Source organism: Geotrypetes seraphini, chromosome 1 (assembly GCF_902459505.1).
Source record: "Geotrypetes seraphini chromosome 1, aGeoSer1.1, whole genome shotgun sequence".
NCBI classification, from domain to species: Eukaryota; Metazoa; Chordata; class Amphibia; order Gymnophiona; family Dermophiidae; genus Geotrypetes; species Geotrypetes seraphini.
In genome coordinates, this window is record NC_047084.1 from 407911250 (window position 1) to 407938082 (window position 26833).

General features: G+C 42.3%; 1 protein-coding gene across 2 annotated transcripts in view; it reads right to left on the reverse strand.

The window, feature by feature from the left end:
• LOC117347421 overlaps positions 1–19112 on the reverse strand; it is a 52161-nt gene extending 33049 nt beyond the window's left edge. For both annotated transcript variants that reach the window (XM_033918349.1, XM_033918342.1), the window contains exon 1: positions 18504–19112. In XM_033918349.1, coding sequence (XP_033774240.1) covers positions 18504–19029 — 526 coding nt within the window. In that variant the 5' untranslated portion in view covers positions 19030–19112. The remainder of the gene's footprint in view (positions 1–18503) is intronic.
• Positions 19113–26833: the final 7721 nt, after the last annotated feature.

Genomic DNA, 26833 nt, shown 5'->3' on the forward strand with positions numbered 1-26833 from the left:
TCACTTACATTCTATCTTTGGTTAATTACATAACTTCTTCCCCACCCCCTCCCATCCCTCCCTACCACATAACTAATAATCATATAAATACACATCAATACCACAATCCCCACCCTACCCTTTTAAATTGATATATTTAAGGGAAACGTATCCAGTTACTCTGTACAATATCTTGTCAATGGTTTCCACACATCCTGAAACTTCTTAAAATATCCTCTTTGCAATGCAATGAATCTTTCCATTTTATAAATGTGACATAAAGAATTCCACCAAAAGGTGTAATTCAATCTTCTCCAATCCTTCCAATTGTATGTAATTTGCTGAATGGCAACACCAGTCATTATTAGCAGTAATTTATTATTATTTGCAGAAATTTGACTTTTTGCTCTCATTTCCATACCAAATATCACAGTATCATAGGATAATGCCACTGGGTTATCTAATAAATTATTAATTTGGTCCCAAATTGATTTCCAAAAATTCATAATATATGGGCAATGAAACAATAAATGATCTAAAGTTCCTGCTTCCAATGCATACAGTGTGCTTTATGTTTTAAAATTTTATTGTTGGTAGATCATTTTGACTTGGCCATGAAGGTAAGGGGGAGGGAGGGAGGGGAGCTGCTGAAAGACATCTAGTAATCCTTGCAGGCTTGACTGTGCAGGGAATTATTTTTGTAAAATCATGTTTTGTTATGTTACTGGCATTATTTAGACTTTAATTTCTATGAATGAATAGAATTAAAATGATATAAAAATACTTGCTTGTTTTTATGTGCGTGCACTGAAGGAAAGTGGAGAGAGTGGGCTGAGGACGCTGAAGGGAAACGGGGAAGAGAGAGTGGGGAGAAGACGCTGATTTATAAATTGACAATTGTACAGAATATGGTTTCTTTTTATATTTTAATAAGTTCAATATAAAACAATTCAAGGCTTGTGTGGATGGAATCAGGTGGTTTGCGGGGATTAGTCCAATAAAATGATATTTTCTTATTTCTCATTATTTGTTTTATTTTTATTTGTTAATTTGTAAAGTGGTGATTGTTATGTATCAGTTTTTTCAAATTTACATCTACTGTCTTTATATTTTGCACAGTATTAGAGGACGTGTATTTCTGTTTTTGTGGTGGTGTAGTGTTGCATTGTATGCAGAGTCTGTTTTCTTGGCGGTTCAGTTTAACTTTTGTCTACATATTTTTATTTTTAGTTTGTGATTATTCCATATTGGGCGAGGGTGTATCTGTCTGTGTGTATGAAAGGGACATGGTTTTCTGATAGCATCGACTGTACAGGATCAATTGACTGTACAGGATCTGGCTTGTTTAGTTTTACAATGTATGTGTTGGTGTTCTAGTGCTCACTGCAGTGTTTAAGATACTGCCTTTTCGTAGGTACACTCTTGTTGTGCGATATGTGGATTGTTACTAAAAATCATATTTTTCATATAGATGGGGGAAGGTCAAAAAATGATGGGCCCCAGGTGTCACATATGCTAGGTATTAGCTTTGAAAACACAGATGTATTGAAAAACCAATGTATATAGACCAACACTTTCAATTGGCGACTGCTGTGAAAATAGGACATAAGAAAATATCGTTTTGCTAGAACATAGTGAAGCAAGTATCACCTCACATTTCACTCAAAAAGAAGGAAAAAAGCCTCAGAAAAGGCCCTCCCACCACCACAAAAGTGGATAACAAGGTGGTTAGACGGTAACCTCACAGGCAAAACCTTCAAAAAGGAGTTAATACGAGCAAAAGAACTTATGCTTCACATGTATGTAATTATAGATAGAGGAATAAAGCCACTTATCTTCAAAAGATAAGTGGCTTTATTCCTCTATCTATAATTACATACATGTGAAGCATAAGTTCTTTTGCTCGTATTAACTCATTTTTGAAGGTTTTGCCTGTGAGGTTACCGTCTAACCACCTTGTTATCCACTTTTGTGGTGGTGGGAGGGCCTTTTCTGAGGCTTTTTTCCTTCTTTTTGAGTGAAATGTGAGGTGATACTTGCTTCACTATGTTCTAGCAAAACGATATTTTCTTATGTCCTATTTTCACATATGCTAGGTATGCCACTGGGCAGACTGGCTGACTTTGGGATGAGGGAGGCAGGCAGGCTGGCTTTGGGGGAGGTCAGGAATATAAGGTCTCTGCTTATGCAGATGATATCTTGCTTCATTTGAAGAATCCTGAATCTACCATTCTGCATTTACTGGAAATGATTGATAGATTTGGCAAATTCTCTGGTTACAAAATAAATTGGAGCAATCAGAGGTTCTTCCACTAAACGTGCATTGTGTAAAAGGCTTATTTGATACATTCCCATTCCTTTGGAAGGAAGAGGGAATAAAATATTTATGTATTATGATTCAAAAAACTTTGGAGGACACAATGATGGTAAATGTAAAATCTTTATTGTTGAAAGTCAAAGAAATGTGTGAGCATTGGAACTGACTACATCTTTCTTGGAGGGGGAGAGTCCAAACCATTAAAATGATTTTGACTGTAGTTTGCTACCAAATGAGTGTGTTGCCGGTTTATTTTCAAAGTTCATTTTATAAGAAACTAGCTGATGCCCCGGCGTTGCACGGGTATTTAATTATAGCAATAACACTGTAAATGGATTCAAATAAAGATACTTTATAGTGGTGAATGAAATTATTTTTTTACAGCTTAATAAAAAGTACAATATTCAAATTATAATGTGAAATATTTGACAAAATGAATACAATACAACTAACGCAAAACGTGATTATAAACAACATTTTTAGTTTCACCTCCAGGAGCAAGAACATATAAATTGTTGGGTGAACCCACCCTTGAGCAAGCAACATAGAGTTGTGGGCCGAGAGACCCCCAGAACATATCACCCCAGGTAGTGAGGGATCTGCATACCAAGTTTCGTTGAAATCGGTCAAGCCGTTTTTGAATTACAGTGAGAATGGCAGCTTTTTACATTTTTTCCATTGACATGAATGGGTGAAATCTGATTTTCTGTTAGTAGCTCCGCCCACGTGTGCAGGTGGGCCGCGAGACCCCCAGAACATATCACCCCAGGTAGTGAGGGATCTGCATACCAAGTTTCATTCAAATAGGTCAAGCCGTTTTTGAATTACTGTGAGAATGGCAGCTTTTAACATTTTTTCCATTGACATGAATGGGTGAAATCTGATTTTATGTTTGTAGCTCCGCCCACGTGTGCAGGTGGGCCGTGAGACCCCCAGAACATATCACCCCAGGTAGTGAGGGATCTGCATACCAAGTTTCGTTCAAATCAGTCAAGCCGTTTTTGAATTACTGCGAGAATGGCAGCTGTTTACATTTTTTCCATTGACATGAATGGGTGAAATCTGATTTTATGTTTGTAGCTCCGCCCATGTGTGCAGGTGGGCCACGAGACCCCCAGAACATATCACCCCAGGTAGTGAGGGATCTGCATACCAAGTTTCGTTCAAATCGGTCAAGCCATTTTTGAATTACTGTGAGAATGGCAGCTTTTTACATTTTTTCCATTGACATGAATGGGTGAAATCTGATTTTATGTTTGTAGCTCCGCCCACGTGTGCAGGTGGGCCGCGAGACCCCCAGAACATATCACCCCAGGTAGTGAGGGATCTGCATACCAAGTTTCGTTCAAATCGGTCAAGCCGTTTTTGAATTACTGTGAGAATGGCAGCTTTTTACATTTTTTCCATTGACATGAATGGGTGAAATCTGATTTTATGTTTGTAGCTCCGCCCACGTGTGCAGGTGGGCCGCGAGACCCTCAGAACATATCATCCCAGGTAGTGAGGGATCTGCATACCAAGTTTCATTCAAATCGGTCAAGCCGTTTTTGCGTGATCGCGGCACATACACACACATACATACCTCCGATTTTATATATATAGATTTAATTGGGTTCTTACAAAATTTATTTGGCTGGGAAAAACTGCTATAATAGCCTTAGTATCTTTGCAAAAACCAATTTTAGCGGGTGGGGTAAATTTTCAAAATTTTTATAGATATCATGAATCTTTTATTATGCGTCAGGGTATATATTGGATCCTTCCGGAACTCATGGAACATTTTCTGGATTGGCTGATTTTAGAACGTTATCTTTTGTCCCCATTACGTTTATGCCATATTTTGAGTATCATGTTATCTAGAATATATGACAATAGAATTCTTTGTGCTACCTGGAATACCTTAAAGTTTATCAATAATTTAACACCTAATACAATACAACAATCCACATGCCAATCTTTCGGCAAGTCTAAGATTCTCTGGAAGCATTGGCTGCAGGCAGGTATACGTACTTTAGATGATGTGTTATCAAATGGGGAAATGCTTGATTTTTCACAACTGCAACAATCATTTGGTATTACAAAGTCTCAAGCATATAAATAGTTACAGTTGAAGCAAGCCATTCAGAAGGGGTTCTCTGATTAGCAGAATTTAAATATAAGTATAGCTTGCCAGTCCTATGCTTCCAGATAGATTTGTTAGGGCATCAGGCCGCCAAGTGGTATGAATTAATATCGGAATATTTGAATAAAAAACCCCAAAACTAGTCTTAAAGATATTTGGAGCATTGAGATTAAGCAGCAGATTTCTGCTAATCAATGGCCACGGATTTGGACTTGGAGGATGAGATGTACAGCATCAGCATCTATGAGACAAATTTGATTCTTTTTGTTACATAGAATTTTTTGGACCCCAGTTCATTTGCAAAAGTTAGATAGTTCAAAGTCTAATAGATGTTGGCACTGTCATCTTGAAATAGGGATACTGGATCATTTGTTGGTCTATTGTCTTTGATACTCAACTTTTGGAAATCAATATGGGGACAAATTAATTTGATATTGGAATCTTCGATTCTGTTGTCTTATGAGATGGTAATCTTTGGGACATTATTGAAAACTACACCTTCATTAGACAAATATAAAAGCAGGCTTCTAATTATTATAATAGGGATTGCCATGCAGATGATTACGAAAAATTGGGACAGGCTTAACTTTTCCTTTTGGTGGAAGTCTTTATGTTTATGTTATAAATTTGAAAAAATGAATTCAGTTATATTAGGTCATTATAATTTTTTTAAATTAGTATGGGGCCTATTAATGAATTTTGTTAACTCCGAGTAGTTGTGTATTGTTTTTATTGTTTTCCTTATTTGCACACATATCCAGGGAGGATAGGAGGGAGAGGGGGGGATACATTGGGTATTCTTGTTGATTGGCTATAATGAAAAGGGGGGGGGATATGTTTTGTATTGATATTGATTGAATATAAGTGCTGTCTATGATAATTTGTTGTGTATAATTTAATGCACTTTTGAATGTGATGTGAAAATTAATAAAGAATTAAAAAAACAAACAAACAACACTTTGTGAATAATCTGGGTGCTGATGCTAGGCCAAAGGGTAGCAACCTATATTGGTGTGGTCCTATAACTTGATCTTATGGCAGCTTTTGATACAGTCGATCATTCCCTTCTATTACACAGACTAACAACAGCTGATATCTCTGAAACAGTTTTAGAATGGTTCAAATCATAAGAATATAAGAATAGCCTAAATGGATCAGAGCAATGGTCCATCAAGCCTAGTGGCCCATTCTCACAGTGACCAATCCAGGTCACTAGTACCTGGCCAAAACCCAAGGTGTAGCAATATTCCATGCTACCAATACACGCCAAGCAATGGCTTCCCCCATGTCTTTCTCAATAACAGACTATGGACTTTTCCTCCAGGAACTTGTTCAAACCTTTCTTAAAACCAGCTATGCTCTCCGCTCTTACCACATCCTCTGGCAATGCAATCCAGAGCTTAACTATTCTCTGAGTGAAAAAAATTTCCTCCTATTGGTTTAAAAAGTATTTCCCTATAACTTCATCGAGTGTTCCCTAGTCTTTGTAATTTTTGACAGAGTTAAAAATCAATCCACTTGTACCTGTTCTTCTCCACTCAGATTTTGTAGACTTCAATCATATCTCCCCATAGCCTTCCCTTTTCCAAGTTGAAAAGCCCTAACCTCTTTAGTCTTTCCTCATACGAGAGGAATTCCATCCACTTTATCATCTTGGTTGCTCTTCTTTGAACCTTTTCTAGCACCACTATATTTTTCTTGAGATAAAGAGACTAGAATTGAATGCAATACTCCAGGTGAGGTTGCACTTTGGAGTGATACAGGGGTATTATAATATTCTTAGGCTTGTTAACCATCCCTTTCTTAATAATTCCTATCATCCTGTTTGCTTTTTTGGCCGCCGCCACACATTGGGAAGAATAACCTGATGCTCTCCTCACAACCAACATCAACTGTGTAATAGAGAAATTTCAGTAAATCAATTTCCCGGAAAACAAATCAGCTGAGAGATTAAGAGATTATCTGGATCGAGGATGGCTGCTAACAAAGTGGGTAAGTGGCACAAACCAGAGCCGTGTACTCCATCTAAAACCCTGCTCCTGATTTCAGAAAATGGAATTATACAGAAATTTTAGAAGAGCTGTGAGTGCTGAAATTATGAACGATACTACGGAAGACATCGCGGATCTGAACGAAAAACTACTAATCTGACTACAGAAGTTTAGCAATTTAAATCTAAATTTACTGTCCTTGAAATTAAAAAAAAAAACGTGGCAGAGGAAAACATAAAAATTTTACAAAAGCAAATCAAAAAATATCTTCTCTGGAGAAGGATTTTGAAGACGCTAACAACCATGCCAGAAGGAATAATCTCCATATTTTGGGTGTCCCTGAGGGTCAGGAAGGCACAGACATCATCAAATTTACTGAGAATCTCATCCCCAAAGTGCTTAATATCTCTTTTGATAGAAACTTTGAAGTGGAATGGGCTCATCGCACTCCTGCTTCAAGACCTACGACTGCAAGATTTCCGCATCCGATAATTGTAAAAGTATTAAGTTACCCACAAGATATTCATATTATGCAGAGAGCTAGAGTTAATACGCCTGTCAAACTAGAAGGTAACACCTTTCTTTTCCTTCCTGATCTCTGCAAGCCCGAAAGAAACTATTATCTTATCAGCCACAATGAAAAGAACTTGGGGCACGTTTTGGTATTTTTTACCCTGCCAGGCTTTGGGTTACCCATAGAAATGTCACCAAAGATTTTACTGATCCTGCAAAGGCTGAGGAATTTCTGGAGCAATACAACCCCACTCCTAATGATCATATTTGATTCTCGCAGCAATACTCCATCTTTGATTCGGTTCAACGGCTGAGTGAACCTGCGTGACTGGACATAAAATCTTTGCCAACTGAATTCTTATGGCTCTGTGAGCCTGCATTATTGAAATTAAATCCTCTGAAGTCTCCTGAAGTTATTTTACTTTCTTTTCTTGCCGGTATTAAGTTGTATTAAATGCCCTTTTTTTTTTCTTCACTGTGTATTGCTGACTTGATGTTTGACATGGCTGACTCATCCTGAAACCTTTCCATCAATTGCTTGCTTCAGTTGCTGCTTATTGTTTAACAATGTTGTGTCCTGCATAATTGATGTGACTGTGTTTCTTTTTGTTTGTTTTTCAATTACTGAGTCTGTATCTCTTTGTGTAATGGGCACTGGCTGGCATATGATGAGCTAGACTGCTGGCATCTCAGCTGTTATGCCTGCCTGATCTGTATCTCTCAATGGGAGCCCGAGACCTCAGTGTTGATGTAACATGGGGCTGGTAGAGCCCTCGTGTTGCCCATCGGCTGGGGGGTAGGAGGGAATTAGGTGAGGTAGGGGGAGGGAGAAAGAGGGGGACTTTGATTGGGCGGAGGGCCTGTCAGAGTTAGGAATTTCAAGGGATTGGTAGAGGGGCGCGGGGGCCAGGTTTTAAAGCGAGGACCCTGGAGGACTTGGCTCCTTCGGAGGTCCTCCAGGGCGTTTTTTGCATTTTTTGATGGAGTGGCGGCGGTTAGCCTTGGGTCGAACAGCATGGCGGCACGGGAGGAGTCCGGGTCAGCATCGGAGGGCGAGGTGGAGGTCTCGCTGCTGGCGGATGATTCGCTATTGGAGGTGGGTGGAAGCGGAGTTGGAGGGGGCGCAGGCCTGAGCGGCGGTCCAAGTCAGAGGCGCTGCCGGCCCTTGCGATCGCCGGCTCGGGCCTGAAACTGCGGAGGCGGGAGTCTGGCAGGACCGTGGGGCCTAGTTTGTCAGGAGGGAACAGGAGGGGAAAGTCGGGCAGGAGAGGTTCTGCTCAGCCGGTCGGCTGCAGCTCGGGCACTTCGAGTGCAGTGGGAGAATGGGTGGGACCGCCGTCGGGGGCTGAGTTGCCAATGGCAGGCTCCAGTGGGGTTTCCTCGGGTCCAGCAGCCCATGCAGGGTTCTCTGCTTCAGGGAGAGTGATGGGGGGCGGAAAGAGGTTCCTGCCTTTTGTTTTGGGGGAAGTGAGAGGGCAGATGGGGGTGTTTTTGATGGGGTGCGGCCCCAGACCCCTTTGGGCGAGGGGATAGAGTCCGGCTTTACTGGGTTTCAGGGTCAGGGGGGGCTCAGTGGGGTGCCCCTCAGTGGTTTGCGGGGCCTTTAGCGCGGCTAGGCCGGCCCACATCGCATCATCAAAGCGGGTCGGCTATCAAAGGCCCCGAGGCTGCCTCATGAAACCGCGCTAAACTATTGATTAGGGGCAGCTCTATGCCGAAGTTAAAAATACACAGAGCTGCCGCTGCTGGTCTGGATTCTTGGGCCACTGAAGGAGGGCAAAGAGCAGCTGTCCTGGAGGTTTCCCTTTCTCTCGCCTTTGCAGGTCCCTTTTTTCCACCTTTTTTTTTTTTCCTTCTTCAAACGGCAACGGGCCCCAGCATCGACATCAATCAAGTAAGTTCCACTGTTCCTTGCAAGCGGTTCTGCTCGGCCAAAGCTTCCCCTCTGACATAAGCCACCTCAGGGGAAAGAAAGTGACCTGCAAAGGTGAGGGGAAGGGAGGCAGATAATGGAAGTTGGAGGGGGGGGAGAGAAGGAGCAGATGATGGAATGGAGGAGATGAGAGAGAGAAGGGGACAGATGATGGAAGTGAGAAGAAGGGAGAGAGAGTAGAAGGCAGATGGATGTCAGTTGAGAGGGGAGAGCAGATGCTGAATGGAAGTGGGGAAAGAACACATACTAGATGGAAGGAGGAGATAAATAAAGGGGGAAGAAAATAGTAAGATAATGGAGGGGTGAGGGAAAGGGGTGACAAGCTGTGGGTAGACACAGTGAAAAGAGGGAAACAGGACTAAATAGTAAGAAAGAATTGAATTTAGATGGAGGCAGAAAATAGAGAAGGAAGACCAGAGAAGAAAAGGGAAGAGAGAGCAGAGAAAGATATCAGATCTGAGTGGAGGAAGTGATAAGAGAGAGATGCTAAAAACCACAGGGGGGAGGGAAGGACAGAGATGCCAGACCATGAGGGGAACAGAAGGAAAATGATGGATGCTAGACCAAATTGGGGGGGGCAGGAGGAGAGATGGAAGGGGCAGATGCTGGACTGAAGAGACAGAGAAGGTTATCATGCCGCTGTACCGGGCCATGGCACGCCCTCATCTGGAGTACTGTGTCCAGCACTGGTCACCGTACATGAAGAAGGACACGGTACTACTCGAAAGGGTCCAGAGAAGAGCGACTAAGATGGTTAAGGGGTTGGAAGAGCTGCCGTACAGTGAAAGATTAGAGAAACTGGGCCTCTTCTCCCTCGAACAGAGGAGATTAAGAGGGGACATGATCGAAACATTCAAGATACTGAAGGGAATAGACTTAGTAGAGAAAAACACTATTCACCCTCTCCAAGGTAAGAGGAATGAGAGGGCACTCTCTAAAGTTGAAAGGGGGTAGATTCCGTACAAACGTAAGGAAGTTCTTCTTCACCCAGAGAGTGGTAGAAAGATGGAACGCTCTTCCAGAGGCTGTTATAGGAGAAAACACCCTCCAAGGATTCAAGACAAAGTTAGATAAGTTCCTGCTGAACAAGAACGTGCGCTGGTAGGGCTAGTCTCAGTTAGGGTGCTGGTCTTAGACCAGAGGGCCGCCGTGTGAGCAGACTGCTGGGCATGATGGACCACTGGTCTGACCCAGCAGTGGCAATTCTTATGTTCTTAGGGCAGACGCTGGATGGAAGAGAGTGAAAAGGCAATGAAAGCAGAAACCAGAGACGACAAAAAGTAGAAAAAATAATTTTATTTCTATCTTGTGATTCAAATATATCAGATTTGAAGTATGTATCTTGCTAGACATAACTGGGGAGTGCAAAGCCCAGGCACTACTTCTTTAGCTTCCAGCTGGCTTAGGGCTCTCTCTGACCAGGGGGCAGTTGTCCTAGTTCTACTCCCCTAACACCATTCCTGTCATGTGTGACTGTGGTATTCTATTACATGATATTTGTGTACCATTCTGTAATAATTTAGCTTATTCAGTTTTCTTGATAGTAGAGGGGATATATGTGAAGGGGAGGGGAGACAGGGTTTTTGTTGATCTTTGCCCTGTATTATTTGTATTTATAAAATGACAATTGTATAGAATATTGTTTCTTTTTATACTTTAATAAAATATGTTCAATATAAAATCATAACTATTTGAGGCTTGTGCAGATGGGATCAGATGTTTGTGGTACTGAGCTCGCGGGGATGGGGCGGCGATAGTTTTTAAAAAAAATTTCAGTCTTAGTAGTTTGCCGGTCCACGAAATAATTATTTTTTTTCCGCCGGTCCACAGGTGTAAAAAGGTTGAAGAACACTGCTCTATCGTATGCTGTGTGGGATCTTCCCTTTTTATATGACTCAACTAAATCTCCCCACCAGCAGTCTCTGTGGTTCCCTCCAACACCTTCAGCTGCGCCTCAATGGCAGCCACTTCTTTTTGTTGCTGTAGCACCTTCACGGCAATATCAAGCTCTGCCTTTGCCTTGGCTCTATGTGCTGCTTCCTTCTGTTGTTCTATTTCTATGTTTAATTTCTGTGTTTCTATAATTGCTTCTTGCTGGCTATAGAGAGCTTTTGTTTTTGCAGCTTCTGCCTCCATTCTTAGTTTGACAGACAAGGAGACTATGGATGATCTGCTGGAATGGCTTGAGTGGTCTGCTTTGTGTGTTCTATATGTTCTACTGGTACTGGAGCTCTTTGTGGCGTACTTAGACCTGCCTGAGTTTTGGGATTCAGTGTCTTTATCTGGGGGCCCTGTAGGCTGCTCTGCCCTTTTAATAGCATCCTCTACTATGGCCTGCTATATGTATGGCCCTTTGACTGTCAGACTGGGCCATACTATTCATGAATGTGCTTCCTATCCAGGTATGCATTGCACTCTGCTGCTATGCCTTCATGTCTGATAGGCTGCTTCTATTTGACTGGGGCTTTCTCATTTATGTGCTGTATAACTTTGGCCCATAAACTATCTAATGACCTGTGATATTTCTGTATCTCTGACTCATAATTCTCTTGAGCCCTTTCAGTTAAGCTATGAACTCTTGTTTCTGTGCCTTTTTCCCTGCCAAGGTGTTTTTGTGCCATGCTGCTTTCTGCTATATCTTCTTCCCTGAAGTTGTTGGGATTAATACATTTTTTTGTTTTACAAACAGTTCTGTAAGGTGGGGTTGTTGTTTTTTTCTTTTTGAGCCTATGCAGTATCTATGACAACCAATTGATACTTTTCATTGAGCTGTGGGCAACCCTCTCCTGATGAACATAGGCTGTTTCTAAGACAACCAATTGACACAAATTGTTACTTTCAGTGAGGTGTGGGCAGCCCTCTCCTGCTTTATGAAATATTCTTTATAGCCTTCAGCTATGATTCTTTTAGTTTGATTTAGAACTTTATCAGCATTAGTGCTGCCCGATTCAGGAAAAAAAATTTTGATTCGATTCAGCCTAATGAATCGATTTAATTTTCCTGCCCAATTGGTTTTTATTTGTGTAGGGTTGATTTTTTTAAACATCCTGGTGGGTTTATTGTACAGCCTCTTCACCCCCTTTGCCTTCTCCTAACCACACTTGCGCTGTGGTGTAAACAAAATAAATAAAAAGACTTTTCCTCTCTGTTAAATCCTAGCTTATGTTTGCAGTCTAACTCTAACACCATTTCAAATCTGACATATTGTATTCACAAAACAGAAAATAAAATTATTTTTTCTACCTTTTGTTGTCTGGTCATAATTCAAATCTTGTTGGTCCCCGCCTCTTGTTGGTCCCCTTGTTTGCCAGGGTCTCCTTCTTTCTTCTTACTCCGTGCTTACCATCCATCTTCTATCTCTGTCCTCCCCTTCCGTTTCCCTTCCCTCCCCCGGAGGTCTGGCATCTTTCTTTTTTTTCGTCTCCATCCACAGATCCACCTTTTCTCAACTACCCTTTCATCCAGCATCCCTCCTTCTCCACCACCCCACGGTCCAGCGTATCTCCCTTTCTTTCCCAACTACCCTCCTATCCAGTATCTCTATCCCCCCTCCACACCATCCCTTGGGTCCAACTTCTCTCCCTTTCTGTTCCTTCCCTCCCTAAATCCCATTGTCCACCTTTTCTCTCCCTCTCCTCTGTTTTTAGACCTATTATTTCATTCTCCCAAAGTCCAGCATATACATGTCTCTTTGAACCCCCCTTCCCTCAATCCTTCTGTGTACTTCCACATCAGGGGCCCCCTCCCCTGAAGGTCTGTCCCCCCCGAAGGCCTGCACCCCACCCCTGAAGGCCGGACTGTCCCCCCTGAAGGCCTGTGCCACCATCCTTGAAGGCCTGCACCCCCCCTTTTGAAGGCCTGCACATCCCCCTGAAGGCCTGCCTGTCCCCCCTGAAGGCCTGTACCACCTCTCCCCAGAAGGCCTGCGTGTTCCCCCTAGCCTCCTGCGCACCATTTACTTAATATCAGTAGCCTGCAGACTCCCAGATAAGATTGCGGTGCTAGCGATCTTTGCAAACTGCCATAGGTCTTTGGAGCTGTTTCTTCTGCCGCAATCCTGCCTCTGACGTCAGAGGAGGGGCATGACCGCAGCAGAGGAAACAGCTCCAAAAACCTATGGCAGCTTGCAAAGATCGCTAGCACCGCGATCTTCTCTGCGAGTGTACAGGCTACTGATATTAGGTAAATGGTACGTGGGAGGCCAGGGGGGAAGCCGGACACCAGCACTTTCCGACTGACCCTCCTCCCTCGCCCTCTAAAACAAGTGCGGCAGCGGCCGGCTAGCAAGAGGCAGCGCTGCCGCTCCTGCTTTAGGGGGCGAGGGTAGAGGGTCAGTTACCGAATCGGGAGGCTGATTTTTTTGTTGTTGTTGTTTGTTTTAAAACGATTTGAATCGATTCACCTGAAGTGAATCGGGCAGCACTACTCTGCATAGTCCCCCAGGTTTTTGTACTGAAGCAAGGACTTCTCTAAGTTACTGGCCACTGTAAGAGTTTCCTGTTCAGCCAACCCCTAATTCCTTAATTTTGATGTCACCAGTCAGACTCTGAATCAATTGAACAGTTCTTTAATAATGAAGCAAACAACTTACAGTCATATGATAGTTCAATGTAGTTCAAGCCTGTACATTCCTTCAGTGGCGTACCTAGCATATGTGACACCCGGGGCCCATCATTTTTTGGCACCCCCCCCATCTGTACAAAAAACATGATTTTTAGTAACAAGCCACACGTCACACATGAGTACCTAGGAAAAGGCAACATCTTACATACTGCAGTGAGCAGTACAACATCAATACACCCATTGTAAAACTTAACAAGCCAGACTAGTACAGATCAATCCTACACCGTCAATCCTCACAGAAAACCACGTCTTTCGAACACACAGAACACAGAAAACACCTTTGCCTAATATGGAATATGTCATCACAAACTAACCCCTCCCCTTTTACAAAACAGAGCTGCTACCACCACATCTGGCGCTAAAAAACGCTCCACAGTTTTGTAAAACGGGGGATAAAATAGAAATACATAGACAAAGGTTAAATTGAACCAGTAAGAAGCTGAACTCTGCATACAATGCAACACCACAGAAACAGTGCCACATGTCTCCTAAAGCAATAAATAAATAGAAAATTTTTGTTCTACCTTTATCTTCTCTAGTTTCTGCTTTCCTCGTCTTCTCATTCAATTCCTTCCATCCACTGTCTCTCTTCTCTCTGCGTCTTCCATTTGCTCTCTTAATGTGCCTCTCCCTTTCTCCCCCCTTCCAAATTGGTCTGGCACCCATCTTCTTCCCTCAGCTCCCCCCATAGTCTAGCATCTCTGTCTTCTTCCCTGCCAGCGTGTTCTTCCCACTCTCTCTTCCCCATGTCCCCAGGGGTCGGTGCTTGGACCACTGCTATTCAATATATTTATAAATGATATAGAAACAGGGACGAAGTGCGAAATAATAAAATTTACAGACGACACCAAACTATTTAGTGGTGCTCGGACTAAAGAGGACTGCGAGGAACTACAAAGGGACCTGAATGAACTAGAGGAGTGGGCGGCGAGATGGCAGATGAAGTTCAATGTAGAGAAATGTAAAGTATTGCATGTAGGAAGCAGAAACCCGAGGTACAGCTATACGATGGGAGGGATGTTTTTGAGCGAGAGTAACCAGGAAAGGGACTTGGGGGTAATGGTGGACAAGACAATAAAGCCATCGGCACAGTGTGCGGCGGCCGCTAAGAAAGCGAATAGAATGCTAGGTATAATCAAGAAGGGTATTACAACAAGAACGAAAAAAGTTATCCTGCCATTGTATCAGGCGATGGTGCGTCCGCATCTGGAGTACTGCGTCCAATATTGGTCGCCGTACCTCAAGAAGGATATGGCGATACTCGAGAGGGTTCAGAGGAGAGCGACACATCTGATAAAGGGTATGGAAAACCTTTCATACACTGAGATTCTGGAGAAACTGGGGCTCTTTTCCCTGGAGAAGAGGAGAATTAGAGGGGACATGATAGAGACCTTCAAGATCATGAAAGGCATAAAGAAAGTGGAGAGGGACAGATTCTTCAAATTTCAACAAATAAAAGAACAAGAGGGCATTCGGAAAAGTTGAAAGGGGACAGATTCAAAACCAATGCTAGGAAGTTTTTCTTCACCCAACGAATGGTGGATACCTGGAATGGGCTTCCAGAAGGCGTGATAGGTCAGAGTACGGTATTAGGGTTCAAGAAGGAATTAGACAGTTTTCTGAAGGAAAAGGGGATAGAGGGGTATAGATAGAGGACTACTACACAGGTGCTGGACCTGTGGGGCAACCGCGCGATCGGACTGCTGGGCACGATGGACCTCTGGTCTGACTCAGCAGAGGCACTTCTTATGTTCTTATGTCCTTTCAGCGTCCTCCCCACTCTGTCTTCCCCATGTCCTTTCAGCATCATTTCTCCCCCCTCTGTTTTCCCCATGTGCTTTCAGCGTCCTTCTCCCCCCCTCTGTCTTCCCCATGTGCTTTCAGCGTCCTTCTCCCCCCCTGTCTTCCCCATGTGCTTTCAGCGTCCTTCCCCCCTCTGTCTTCCCCATGTGCTTTCAGCGTCCTTCTCCCCCCTCTGTCTTCCCCATGTGCTTTCAGCATCCTTCTCCCCCCTCTGTTTTACCCATTTCCCTTCAGCGTCTTTTCCTCTCCACCCCACCTTTCCTCTCTTTCTCCCTCCCTGCCCCTTACCTTTGTGGCACTTTCTTCCCCCATCCCCCGGACAACAGGCCCGGTCTGAAAAACGTCCCTGCCCTGTGGCCGGCGACGTCTAAACTGATTTCATACAGTATCCGGCTGCTGTATGGCTGCCGTAAAGGTCGTCTCTGATGCAACTTTGCATCAGAGATGACCTTTACGGCAGCCACACGCAACTCCAGCTGCTGTAAGAGGGTAATTTAGACTCGCGGCCACAAAGGTAAGGGGCAGGGAGGGAGAAAGGGAGCTGTTTCAAATTCACCGCTGAATTTTCCGGACCTGGCCGGCTGTGCATCCCCCTCCCCCTTGCCCCCCCCCTTGGTACGTCATTGCATTCCTTCTCACTCCACTAACATATCACGTCTAGGTTAGGAGTGTCCACACTGTGGAGATGACACCGTTCTCCAGACTTAGAAGTAATCTAAGCTGTATTTGATTGTCAGAATTAAAGGGGTGAAAAACCTGGTTGGAGAACACCACTCTCAGGTTCTCACTCTAGCATGTGCTTAGCAAATATGGCCACTGCTCTTCTCAGACTGAAGAAGGAGGCAGGCCCATGCTCTGTGGAAGCAGCCCAGACTACTGGAAGCAAAGCTCTCTGGGTAGATGAGTCCACAGAGCACCCATAACTACTACACATTTAAACAAACATTAACTGAGCAAATGCCCACATAACATAACAGTTAAGCTAAAAAAAAAGTTTGTTTCATTACATTTTTGCATCATAAATATATTTTCTTCCTGATATCATTTTAAAATAAGGAACAGTGGAAAGAAGCATTCTTAAATATGATCCCAAAATGTCCCACAGGAATGTCCCTCTTTATGGGGCTGAACATGGACTTAAACGGCATCAGGAATGTCAGTATTCATCTCAGTGAGCCCAAAAACTATGGGTTATACACTATCTGTCGTTTTCAATAATTTTTAAATATCACCCCCCTTCCCACCCCCTCAGTATTTTTTCCTAGATAGTAAGTGATATGTATATGAAGTTTGGTTGAAATCTCTCCATGTGTTTCAGAGTTATGCTGAGAATTCATCTCAGCAAGCCCTAAAACACCATGGGATAGACCAGAGGTGGGCAACTCCGGTCCTCGAGGGCCGGAATCCAGTCGGGTGTTCAGGATTTCCCCAATGAATATGCATGAGATCTATTTGAACGCACTACTGTCAATGCATATTCATTGGGGAAATCCTGAAAACCCAACTGGAAGTTTGGTTGAAATCAAACTTTGTGTTTCGGAGTTATGCTGGAACACACACACACATACATCTGATTTTATATCTTATATAGATTTTGTCATTATTAACACCACATGCACAGACACAGATTGACACACATATCTTTCAAGCATGAATTTAAATACAGCATTAATTTGTTAGTGAATAATTACAGTGCTGTGTTGTGGAGGGAATTGGAGCCCAGCTGAAAAGAGAATATATTGTCTCCAATATGCAGGTCTCAGTGTTATACTGTCAGTTCTGCTTTTTGTCCCGCAGAGATTTTTCAGTGCTGAGGACACTGGCAGCTAGAATTGAGGTAAAGTCTCTAGACTGTGGCTCTATGGAATGAAATTGTTAATCCTATTTTGTACTGCTGTGAGAATGAACCCTTGGTTTGCTTGTGAATTCTCTAGTGCAGGGGTAGATAATTCCGATCCTCGAGAGCTAGGTCAGGTTTTCAAGATATCCACAATAAATATGCATGAGATAGATTTGCATCTCAAGGAGGCAATGCATGCAAATCCATCTCATACATATTCATTGTGGATATCCAGAAAACCTGACCTTGCTGCGGCTCTCGAGGACCGGAATTGTCTACTCCTGCTCTAGTGCAAGGCAGAGGCAGTAGAACATCATTTCCTTTGGAGGTGCCAAACAAATCAAGCTCTAGCCCTGCCTCCAAGCTCTCTAGTTGTTGATGCTGTGTTGGGAAAATATTGGTGGGGCCATGGAACCTGTGGCCCACCACATTCAGAAGAATGGTGCAGGAAGTTGTGAGAGATATACCTTGTGGAGGCTTATCATGTATATAATGCAGTACAATATCCCTGTTCTTGGAAGTAAAGACCCTTATTGAGACATCATAGGTTCCAGACTGTGGGCCTTGTTGTGTTACAACTTGAGTGGAGCTTGATCACTACTGATTGGTAAAGATGCATTTCCTGTAGTTGTGACTGTGGTCTGTCTAGAATTTGTAGGTCTGGTAATTATATTTGGATGGCACGGATGCCATTTCTAATATGATGAAGTTTCCTGATGCTTTGAATCAGAGGCAGCTGGTGCAGGGGTAGTTATCAGAACAGAATTAAGAGGCATGAAAATAAGATTTCTTGTCTGCTGAGCTTTGGAAGATGAAGATTGAGCAGCTATCTCCTAATCATTACAGTATAGAGCTTCAGAAGTTATATCCTGTTGAGGATGAGCCTGCTTTAAGCAAATATAGATTTTCCATTACATGGAAGAGTGGCAGTCCTTGTAGTGGTGAAGTTTATAATACAGAGAATTTTAAGAATTTCTCCTTGCTTATACTGATCCTGCTTTTGATCAGATTCTGCTTTAGTTGTGAAATCTTTAGCACATTAAGTATTAGGGATTACATTCTTATGATTTTGGCCCAGTTCCTGGCCTGATACAGATTTCCCCTTGCTTGGGGAAGAGGCAGCCATTAAAGCGAAACATTCTTGGCACTTGGCTTTTTAGAAATTGCATCCTTACAATACTGATCTAATTTCCCAGTCTGATATAGATTTCCCATTGCTTGGAGGAGAGGCATCTGGTATAGTAACCATATTTTTTTAATACATGGAGTTTGTGGGATTTTACACAGTTAAGAATGATTCTGCTTTCGACCTGCTGTATATTTCTCATTGCTTATAAGAAAGGTAGTGAAGCCTTTGGTGCATGGAGCTATAGAAATCATACCTTGATGTTGCTGATCCAGCTCTTGATCTGATCCAGCGTTTTCATTGCTTGTAATAGTAGTGGAAAGCCTGGTAGTGAAGTCTCCTATTTCGAGAGCTTTAGATGAACTCAGGGGATCCTTTTCATGGTCTGGCTGAATGCGCTTCTTTTTGTCACTGAGTACAGCAGAGGATAATGATGCATGGATGCTTCGGAGGTAAACTCTGTTTATGGATGAGTTTATGAAGGAGACTGATGCCTCTTCAGTTGATCTTCGAGCCCTTCCACCAATTGGTTGCCACATATTCCCTGAGTACGTATTGTTTACCCACATACAACTTACTCCCAAAACCACAATCCCTGCAAAATAGAGAACAGCGCCACTGGCCAGAATACCCACCCCCAGTGAAGAATAGCTATTCAAGTATCCGATAGAAATGAGGATGATTGATCCTATAAACATAAGACTAGCAGTTGCAGAGATGATACCTAGAATGAACTGTTTTCTTCTCTCTTGTCCATCTGTGGTGTTGCTGAACATTTCCATATCTTCAAGTGCTGTATAAAGCTATGGCTGTCTTTAGCTCTCTTTCTCTCCAAAGTTTGTGAAAGCACGGCTGCAGTGCAGAAATCCACTGACCCCGGCAAGTTATATTATCAGTAATTTCACTTTCTTTGCTTCCTTCTCTTCCCCCTCCCAGTACTCAAAAGACTGCCTCTGTTAGTCAGGAACAAACAAAAGAAACAAGAAAAACAACTTTGGAACATAATACATACTAACTAAAGGTGCTTGTAAGAACTGTTCATACGCTGAAGGAACTCAACTAGCTTTCTAGTTATGAAAGCGTTAGACAAGACATGGTAAATCTTTAGACAATAGTTATTGGTATTTAAATTTGTATATTCATTAAAAATCACACTAGATTACTACAACAAATGTTTATGCTTTTTCTCTAAGCATGCCCTATTAGCATTTCTAAAACATTGTTTATAGGATGCTACAGTATATTATGCTGTATATGGAAAGTTGGGGACTGTATAAGGAAAGGGTTGTATAAGCTCCAGGGAGCAAGATCTCCAACAGAGTTAGTTTTACACAACCATGACAGAAAGAACATAAGAATAGCCTTACTGGGTCAGACCAATGGCCCATCAAGCCCAGTAGCCCATTCTCACAGTGGCCAATCCAGGTCATTAGTACCTGGCCAAAACCCAAGGAGTAGCAATATTCCATGCTACCGATCCAGGGCAAGCAGTAGCTTTCCCCATATCTTTCTCCATAACAGACTATGGACTTTTCCTCCAGGAAATTGTCCAAACCTTTCTTAAAACCAGCTAGGCTATCCGCTCTTACCACAACCCCGGGCAATGCTTTCCAGAGCTTAACTATTCTCTGAGTGAAAAAAAAAATTCCTCCTATTAGTTTTATGTTTAAACAATTTTATTGATAACTTGAACATTGCAATACAAGAACAATTGCCGAAAGACAAAATACTGTCATCCATTTTATGATATAGATTATACAAAACCTCACTACCAATCTTCCCAATCTATCATAGTCCCCAGGAGCCCGTTACAAAATTCCTATTAAAAGGATGGACAACTACCAATAAAATCAGGAGCCAATGCTCTTAGGACTCCTGTTGCGAAAGGGCACCTGAGGTCCTTAACATTCCCGTCCCAAAGAGTCTCCCCTCCCCCCTCCCCCCAAGAGAAAAAAGAAAACACCATAGTGCACAGGTCAAAACCCATTATCAGTTCCCAGACGCTAATAAGCAAGTCCTCAAAAGAGCAAAAAGCATATCAAGACAACGTCAACTAATTCAATATGACCTATATGGCATAAAAGCACTTCTGGTTTTTAAAGGTAAGATGTAGAACTTTAAGTTCCATCAACAAAAGTGCATGGATTATTGCACCAATGCCAGATAGAAGGAGCTGTGCCTTGCATCCAGTAGAGAAGAATGGTCTTTACCCCCACCAAACAAGCCATCCACACTCAAAGTTTCTGCCCCCTTCCTCTGACCCTCAAGGTGGCTAACTGGCCCAGCAATAGCCATGCAGGATGTAAGCTAAGGAATTATTTAAAACCCAATTATCGACCACCAAAAGGACTGAATAGGCACACAATCCCAAAAGGCGTGGACAAAGTTCCCCTCCTCACTGTGGTATTTCAAACACACAGCAGTATCAATTCCTCCCATATAAAACAGCCCGGACTGTGAAATATAAGCAGCCTGGACTGTGAAATATAAGCTCTGTACACCAGACGATACTGGCATTCCCACAACTCTTCAGAGTGTATCCAGTGAGGAATGGAACCCAAGAAGTTAATCAAAGCTGTTGGAGCAATAGGGTAATGCAACTTGGCGAGCCACCTCGGAGAAACAGCTGTGTGTTAAACCCTGTGTCAGCTTTCTATAAAACAGTGAAATTGTAAGCAAATCCTCCAAGGGAGTGTCAAATAAAGCCTCCAATTTGGCCACCACATCTAATTGCAGAGAATCCGCTAGAAAGGTCCATACATACTGCTGCAGCTGCATATACGCACAGTGATCTGCAAAGGAAACCGCAGAACCAAAATTAGCCTCCAAGCTCTTCAAATGACCCGGAGTAACCACATGATGCAACTGGGAAATATCCTTTGCTTCCCAAGAAGCAAAACAAGAATTGTCCATGCAGGGCAAAATGCACTATTCCCTCTCAAGGGTAAAAGACAACTACTACTCTGATGAAACTTTCCGCAAACTGCCAAATTTTGCCACTACCTGCGCAGCACACGGAAGAGTATAGAAAATGAAGTAAGGGGGCAAAGCCTGGTTCGGAGCCTGCTAAATGTAAGACCAATGGAGTGGTAACCTAGCGAGTGCTCCATCTGCAGGGGGAAATAGTCATCCGTATCATGGATCCAATCTCCCAAATGATGTAATTGACATGCTATATTATAAAACTTAATATCTGGGATGCCCAGTCCCCCCTCTGCCAATTCCCCAGAAGACATCTGAGCTCTAGTGGTGTCCCCAACAAAAACAAAAGAGAAGTTTGTGAAGGGCCTGAATATCCTTTTTGAACAGATAAAGGGGAAGAGTCTACAGAAAATAGAGCAATTTAAGAAAAATGACCATGGAGTATAAACTACGCAATCCACCCTATCAGGAATAAAAGCAAACTCCTTCACTTCTGGAAGTAAGTTTTTGTGGTTTCCAATAAATAAGAGACATTGAGAGGGTGTAAGGAGGAAAGAACCATACTCAGGAGAACCCTCAAGTACCGAAAGGATTCCGCTGCATATTTAAATATTCTAGCTTGTGGTAGCTGCTGATGTAAGTTTCTGATGGAGGCCAGATATTCAGATTTATGCAGATTTAATTTAAAGCCGAATAATCCCCAAATTCTGCAAAGAGTTCCAAAAGGACAGGAAGGGAACCAGCCGTGTTCTGAATATGGACCAGAAGATCATTGGCAAAAGCCAAAAGTTTGAAGGTTTCCAACTCAACTGAATATCTTCTATTTCTGGGTTAGCGATAATATCCTGAAGCAGAGAATCCATTACCAAGACAAACAGAAGGGGAGATAGCGGACACCCCTATCTCGTTCCTCGGCCAATATCAAAGGGCAAGGAACAACTATTATTAACTCCAATCTTCGCTCCTAGAGAATGATAGAGAGTTTTAATACCAGAGAGAAAAGCCCCCGAAAATCCATAAGCCTTTAGAACATCAGACAAAAAGGACCAGTACACCCGGTCGAAGACCTTTTCCGCATCAAAGCTAATAAGCATGGCAGGCTGCGTTTCTCTCTTTGATTGTTCTAAAGATAGCACAATTTGTTGAAAATTCTTAGCTGTTCTGCGGTCCCGTACAGAACCCCGGAGAAAAGGCAATAAATGAGATAACAGGTTAGCCATAATTTTCGCAAAAAGTTTTGCCTCAAACTAAATTAATGAGATCAGGTGATAAGAATGAGGCGATAGCAAATCCCTTCTCGGTTTGGGCAACACAAAAATCAAAGCCTCCCTGAAGAGAGCCAGAAGTGGCAAAAGATGAGAGTTGGATTTATATCAGTGCAGAATTGTTAATGGTGTTGGTTCAAAGGCTTGAGGCAGGACACTAGGAAGACAAAAGAGGGAGGAGGTAGAGAGAGAAATAATAGCTAAATTTACAATGAACTACAAAGTAAATGCATGTTTTACACATTGATCAAGACCATACAGTTTCAGAAGTGTCCCTGAAGAGAGCCAGAAGTGGCAAGAGATGAGAGTTAGATTTATATCAGTGCAGAATTGTTAATGGTGTGGTTTCAGTGACTTAAAGCAGGAGTAGTTTCAGAAGTGTCCATGAGGAGAGCCAGAAGTATAAAACTGAACTAGTCTAAAACTGTATGTTCTTGTTCAATGTGTAAAACTACTCCTGACTCAAGCCTTTGAGCCCACACCATTAAGGCTAAAAGCTTGGAGAAAGGGAAATGTCTTTTTTTTTTTTTTTTTTTTCAAAGGCTGGAAATCAGAGAGAAAAATTATTTCTTTAAAAGGAAAAAGGAAAAAGTCAGTCTTAATTCTACAAACCTAGAGAGAAGATGTCTGAACCAAAGACAGAAATCTGGAGAGAGAAATAAACAATCTGACCCCAATGTTTACAAATCTGGACAGAAGAAAAAAAGTCTGTCTTCACAGGGTAGAAATCTGGAGAAAAAGAAAATGTATGTAGCAAAGGATAGAAGTATTAAGAAAGGGAATAGGTTTGTCCAAAAGCTGGAATTCTGGAGAGAGTGAATAGGTCAATAAAGCTAGAATTCTGGAAAAAAAATTGGCAGAAAAGGACAGATGTATGTGGAGTTTAAAAGAAGTCTCCAAGGAGAGAAGAAACAACTGTTCCCATTGGCTTACACTCTGGAGAGGGGGTAAAAGACTGTCCCTAAATATCAGAAGTCTAGATACACAGAAATCTAAAGAGAGGGAAATAATCTTATCATAAGGGCTAGATGTCTAGAAAAAAGGAAAATGTCTGTCCTCAAAGGCTAGAAGTCTGGAGAAAGGGGAAAGGTTTGTCTGAAAGGCTAGAAGCATGGAAAAGGGGAAATGTCTTTTTTCCAAAGGCTAGAAATAAAGAGAGAGAGAGAGAAATTCTGTCTTTAAAGAATTGAAAAAGGAACAAAGTCAATCTTAAAACCTAGAGAAAAGAAAAACATCTGATGCAAAAGATAAAAATTTGGAGAGAAGGAAACAATAAATCCAAAGTTTAGAAATCTGGACAGAAGAAAAAAAGTCCGTTTTCACAGGGTAGAATTCTGGAGAAAGGAAAGAAGTCAACCCTAAAGGCTAGAATCCTGGAGAATGCTGAAGCTGAATTGAGCAAGAGAGGAATTAGAGGAAAAGCACAGAGGGATTGGTCCGTTCCATCCAGAAGAAAGGCTATACAATCAGGAGAAGACTGTCTAGAACAAATTAGTAATTTGGATTGAAGGATGTATGTCGAGTAATTTCCTAGGGACAAATATCCTCGGTCCATTGACAGAAAACCCAAGAATTAGAATCTCAAGCTGAGGTATATAGTACAGTGGAAGTTGTGCAACTCAGCAAGAAGGAGAAATTGAGATAAAGTACACCCCAACACAGAAATTATCTGTGCATGAAAAGCAAACATGAAAGAAATGTAAGAGACCTGTATAGAAAACCCAGTAGGAACAGGTCTGTAATGCACATAGATTCCACAAAGCAGCTAAATGGACAAATGCACCACAAAGTGGCTAAATGGAATACACCACATAGCGACTAAATGGACACATGCACCACATAACGGCTAAAGGGACAAATGAACCACATAGCAGCTAAATCAGATTTGGGCAACTCTGGTCTCGAAGGCTAGAGTTCAGTCGGGTTTTCAGGATTTCGCCAATGAATATGAAAGAGCTCTATTTCCATGCACTGCTTTCAATGCATATTCATTGGGCAAATCCTGAAAACCCGACTGGACTCCAGCCCTCGAGGATCAGAGATGCCCACCCCTGGGCTAAATGGATAAATGAACCACATAGCGGCTAAATCAGGGGTGGGCAACTCCAGTCCTTGAGGGCCAGAATCCAGTTGGGTTTTCAGGATTTCCCCAATGAATATGCATGAGATCTATTTGCATGCACTGCTTTCAATGCATATTTATTGGGGAAATCCTGAAAACCCGACGGTATTCCAGCCCTTAAGGACCAGAGTTGCCCACCTCTGAGCTAAATAGACAAATGAACAGCAAAGCAGCAAAATTGACAAATGAACCACATAACGGCTAAATAGACAAATGAACCACAAAACAGCTAATGGACAATTGGACTACAAAGTGAATGCTTCAGATTTACACATTGAACAAGAACATACAGTTTCAGAAGTATTCAAAACGTCCAAAATGTTTTGATACTTTTACTTTTAAAGAAGTACAGGATAACATGTTATGTGTACTTTTAACTGAAGTAATACTTTTGCCAGAAGTAAGGCCGCTATTCCCATACAATGAAGAGAAGATTGTTTAGAACAAATTGGTAATTTGGACTGAAGGATATATGTCGAGTTAATTTCCTAGGGCCAAATATTCTCGGTCCATTGACAGAAAACTCAAGAATTAGAATCTCCCGCTGAGGTATATAGTACAGTGGAAATTCATCAACTCAGGTAGAAGGAGAAGTTGAGATGAAGTGCACCTGAACACAGAAATGTATCTGTGCGTGAAAAGCAAACATGAAAGAAATGTAAGAGACCTGTATGGTAGGTACAGGTCTGTAATGTGCATACTGACTCTAGAACAGGGATCTCAAAGTCCCTCCTTGAGGGCCGCAATCCAGTTGGGTTTTTAGGATTTCCCCAATGAATATGCATTGAAAGCAATGCATGCACATAGATCTGGTGCATATTCATTGTGGAAATCCTGAAAACCCAACTGGATTGCGGCCCTCAAGGAGGGACTTTGAGACCCCTGCTCTAGAATACATAAGTGTCTAAATGTAGATTATATAGAAGAAAACGTCAGTCCAGAGACTATGAGATAAACTGGAACAAAAAGAAAAAAACATCCTAAAAGGATGTAGTGGCCTCCTCATCTCCCCTTATAGCCACACCCAATCCTCCGGGCCTTTTAGAATCTAAAGAAGATGGAGCAAAACATTTTGGGAATTCTGGAGAGAGGAGAAAGGTTTTGTCCTAAAAGCTAAAAGCTTGGAGAAAGGGAAATGTCTTTTTTCAAAGGCTAGAAATCAAAAGAGAGAAAAATTCTGTCTTTAAAGGATAGAAATCTGGAAAAAGGAAAAAGTCAATCTTAAAATTTAGAAACCTAGAGAGTGTGACAAATCTAGCTCTCCTCCTAGCTTTGTCACAGGAGTAACTAGAAAGAGCAGTAAGCCCCTATGCAGGAAAGCTGACCAGGTTGGCTCTGCGGAGTGTGATAGCGCTGACCTCCCTTACACCAATATTGATAGACACACAGTGACTGCCAGGGAGAGTTCAGGCCAGTTGCAGGTTACTCTCCCAAGCCTGCTATTAGATCTCATAAGACCTCAGGGGCCAGGAAACTACATCTCCCAGAAAGGCAGAGAACTAGCAGGAAGTTGTCACATGACCCATCACAGCTGCAGAGGGAGATTTCTCCCTTCCCCCTCTTTAGAGCAGGGAGGGGTGATTTGGAGCCTGTTAAAATGAGGCAGCTGAGACCCAGAGGGGGGGAGGAGCAGAGGAACTGAGAACATGATCCAGAGAGGCAGCATGATTTCTCTGCCCGGCTGAATGCTGATGAGCTGGGGGAAGAGTGGGAGATGGTGGACCTTTCTTAAGAGTCTGAACCAACCATTGAGAAGCAGTTTGAAAGCTGTGAACCTATGGATATTGGTTTGTCCAGTGAGCCTAGTGAAAGGCTAGAAGTCATGGACACAAGCTGAAAAAGTGGGAAGTGTTTGATACTTTTTTACCTGTTTCATTTGGTGAAATCCTGAGACTGAGTTATTTTTGGTGTATAGCAGAATTGTCTCACTTTTCAGAGCTAGGTTGTGAAGAATGCTGTTACATTATTTATAACTTTAAACTGCTTTAGCAATTTACTACAGAGCTTTTTGCTTATCTCTTCTCCACACAGCTGAAGACTAATTGCTGTTGATAAGCTACTGCAGGGAACGTCAGCCACGGAGGAACTTCATTTGAATAAGTTCCTTGACTGCAGTCAGCCAGTGTCAGAGCCCTCCAGCTTTAACAGTTTACTTTTGGCTTATGAAAAATTTATTGTCATACAACAAGAACTATGTGTATGTTTCCTTATTGCTGAACTTACTTTTATCTATTTAGGCTGGTGAAGAGGACTGAGCTGTAGAAATTGAAGTCCAGC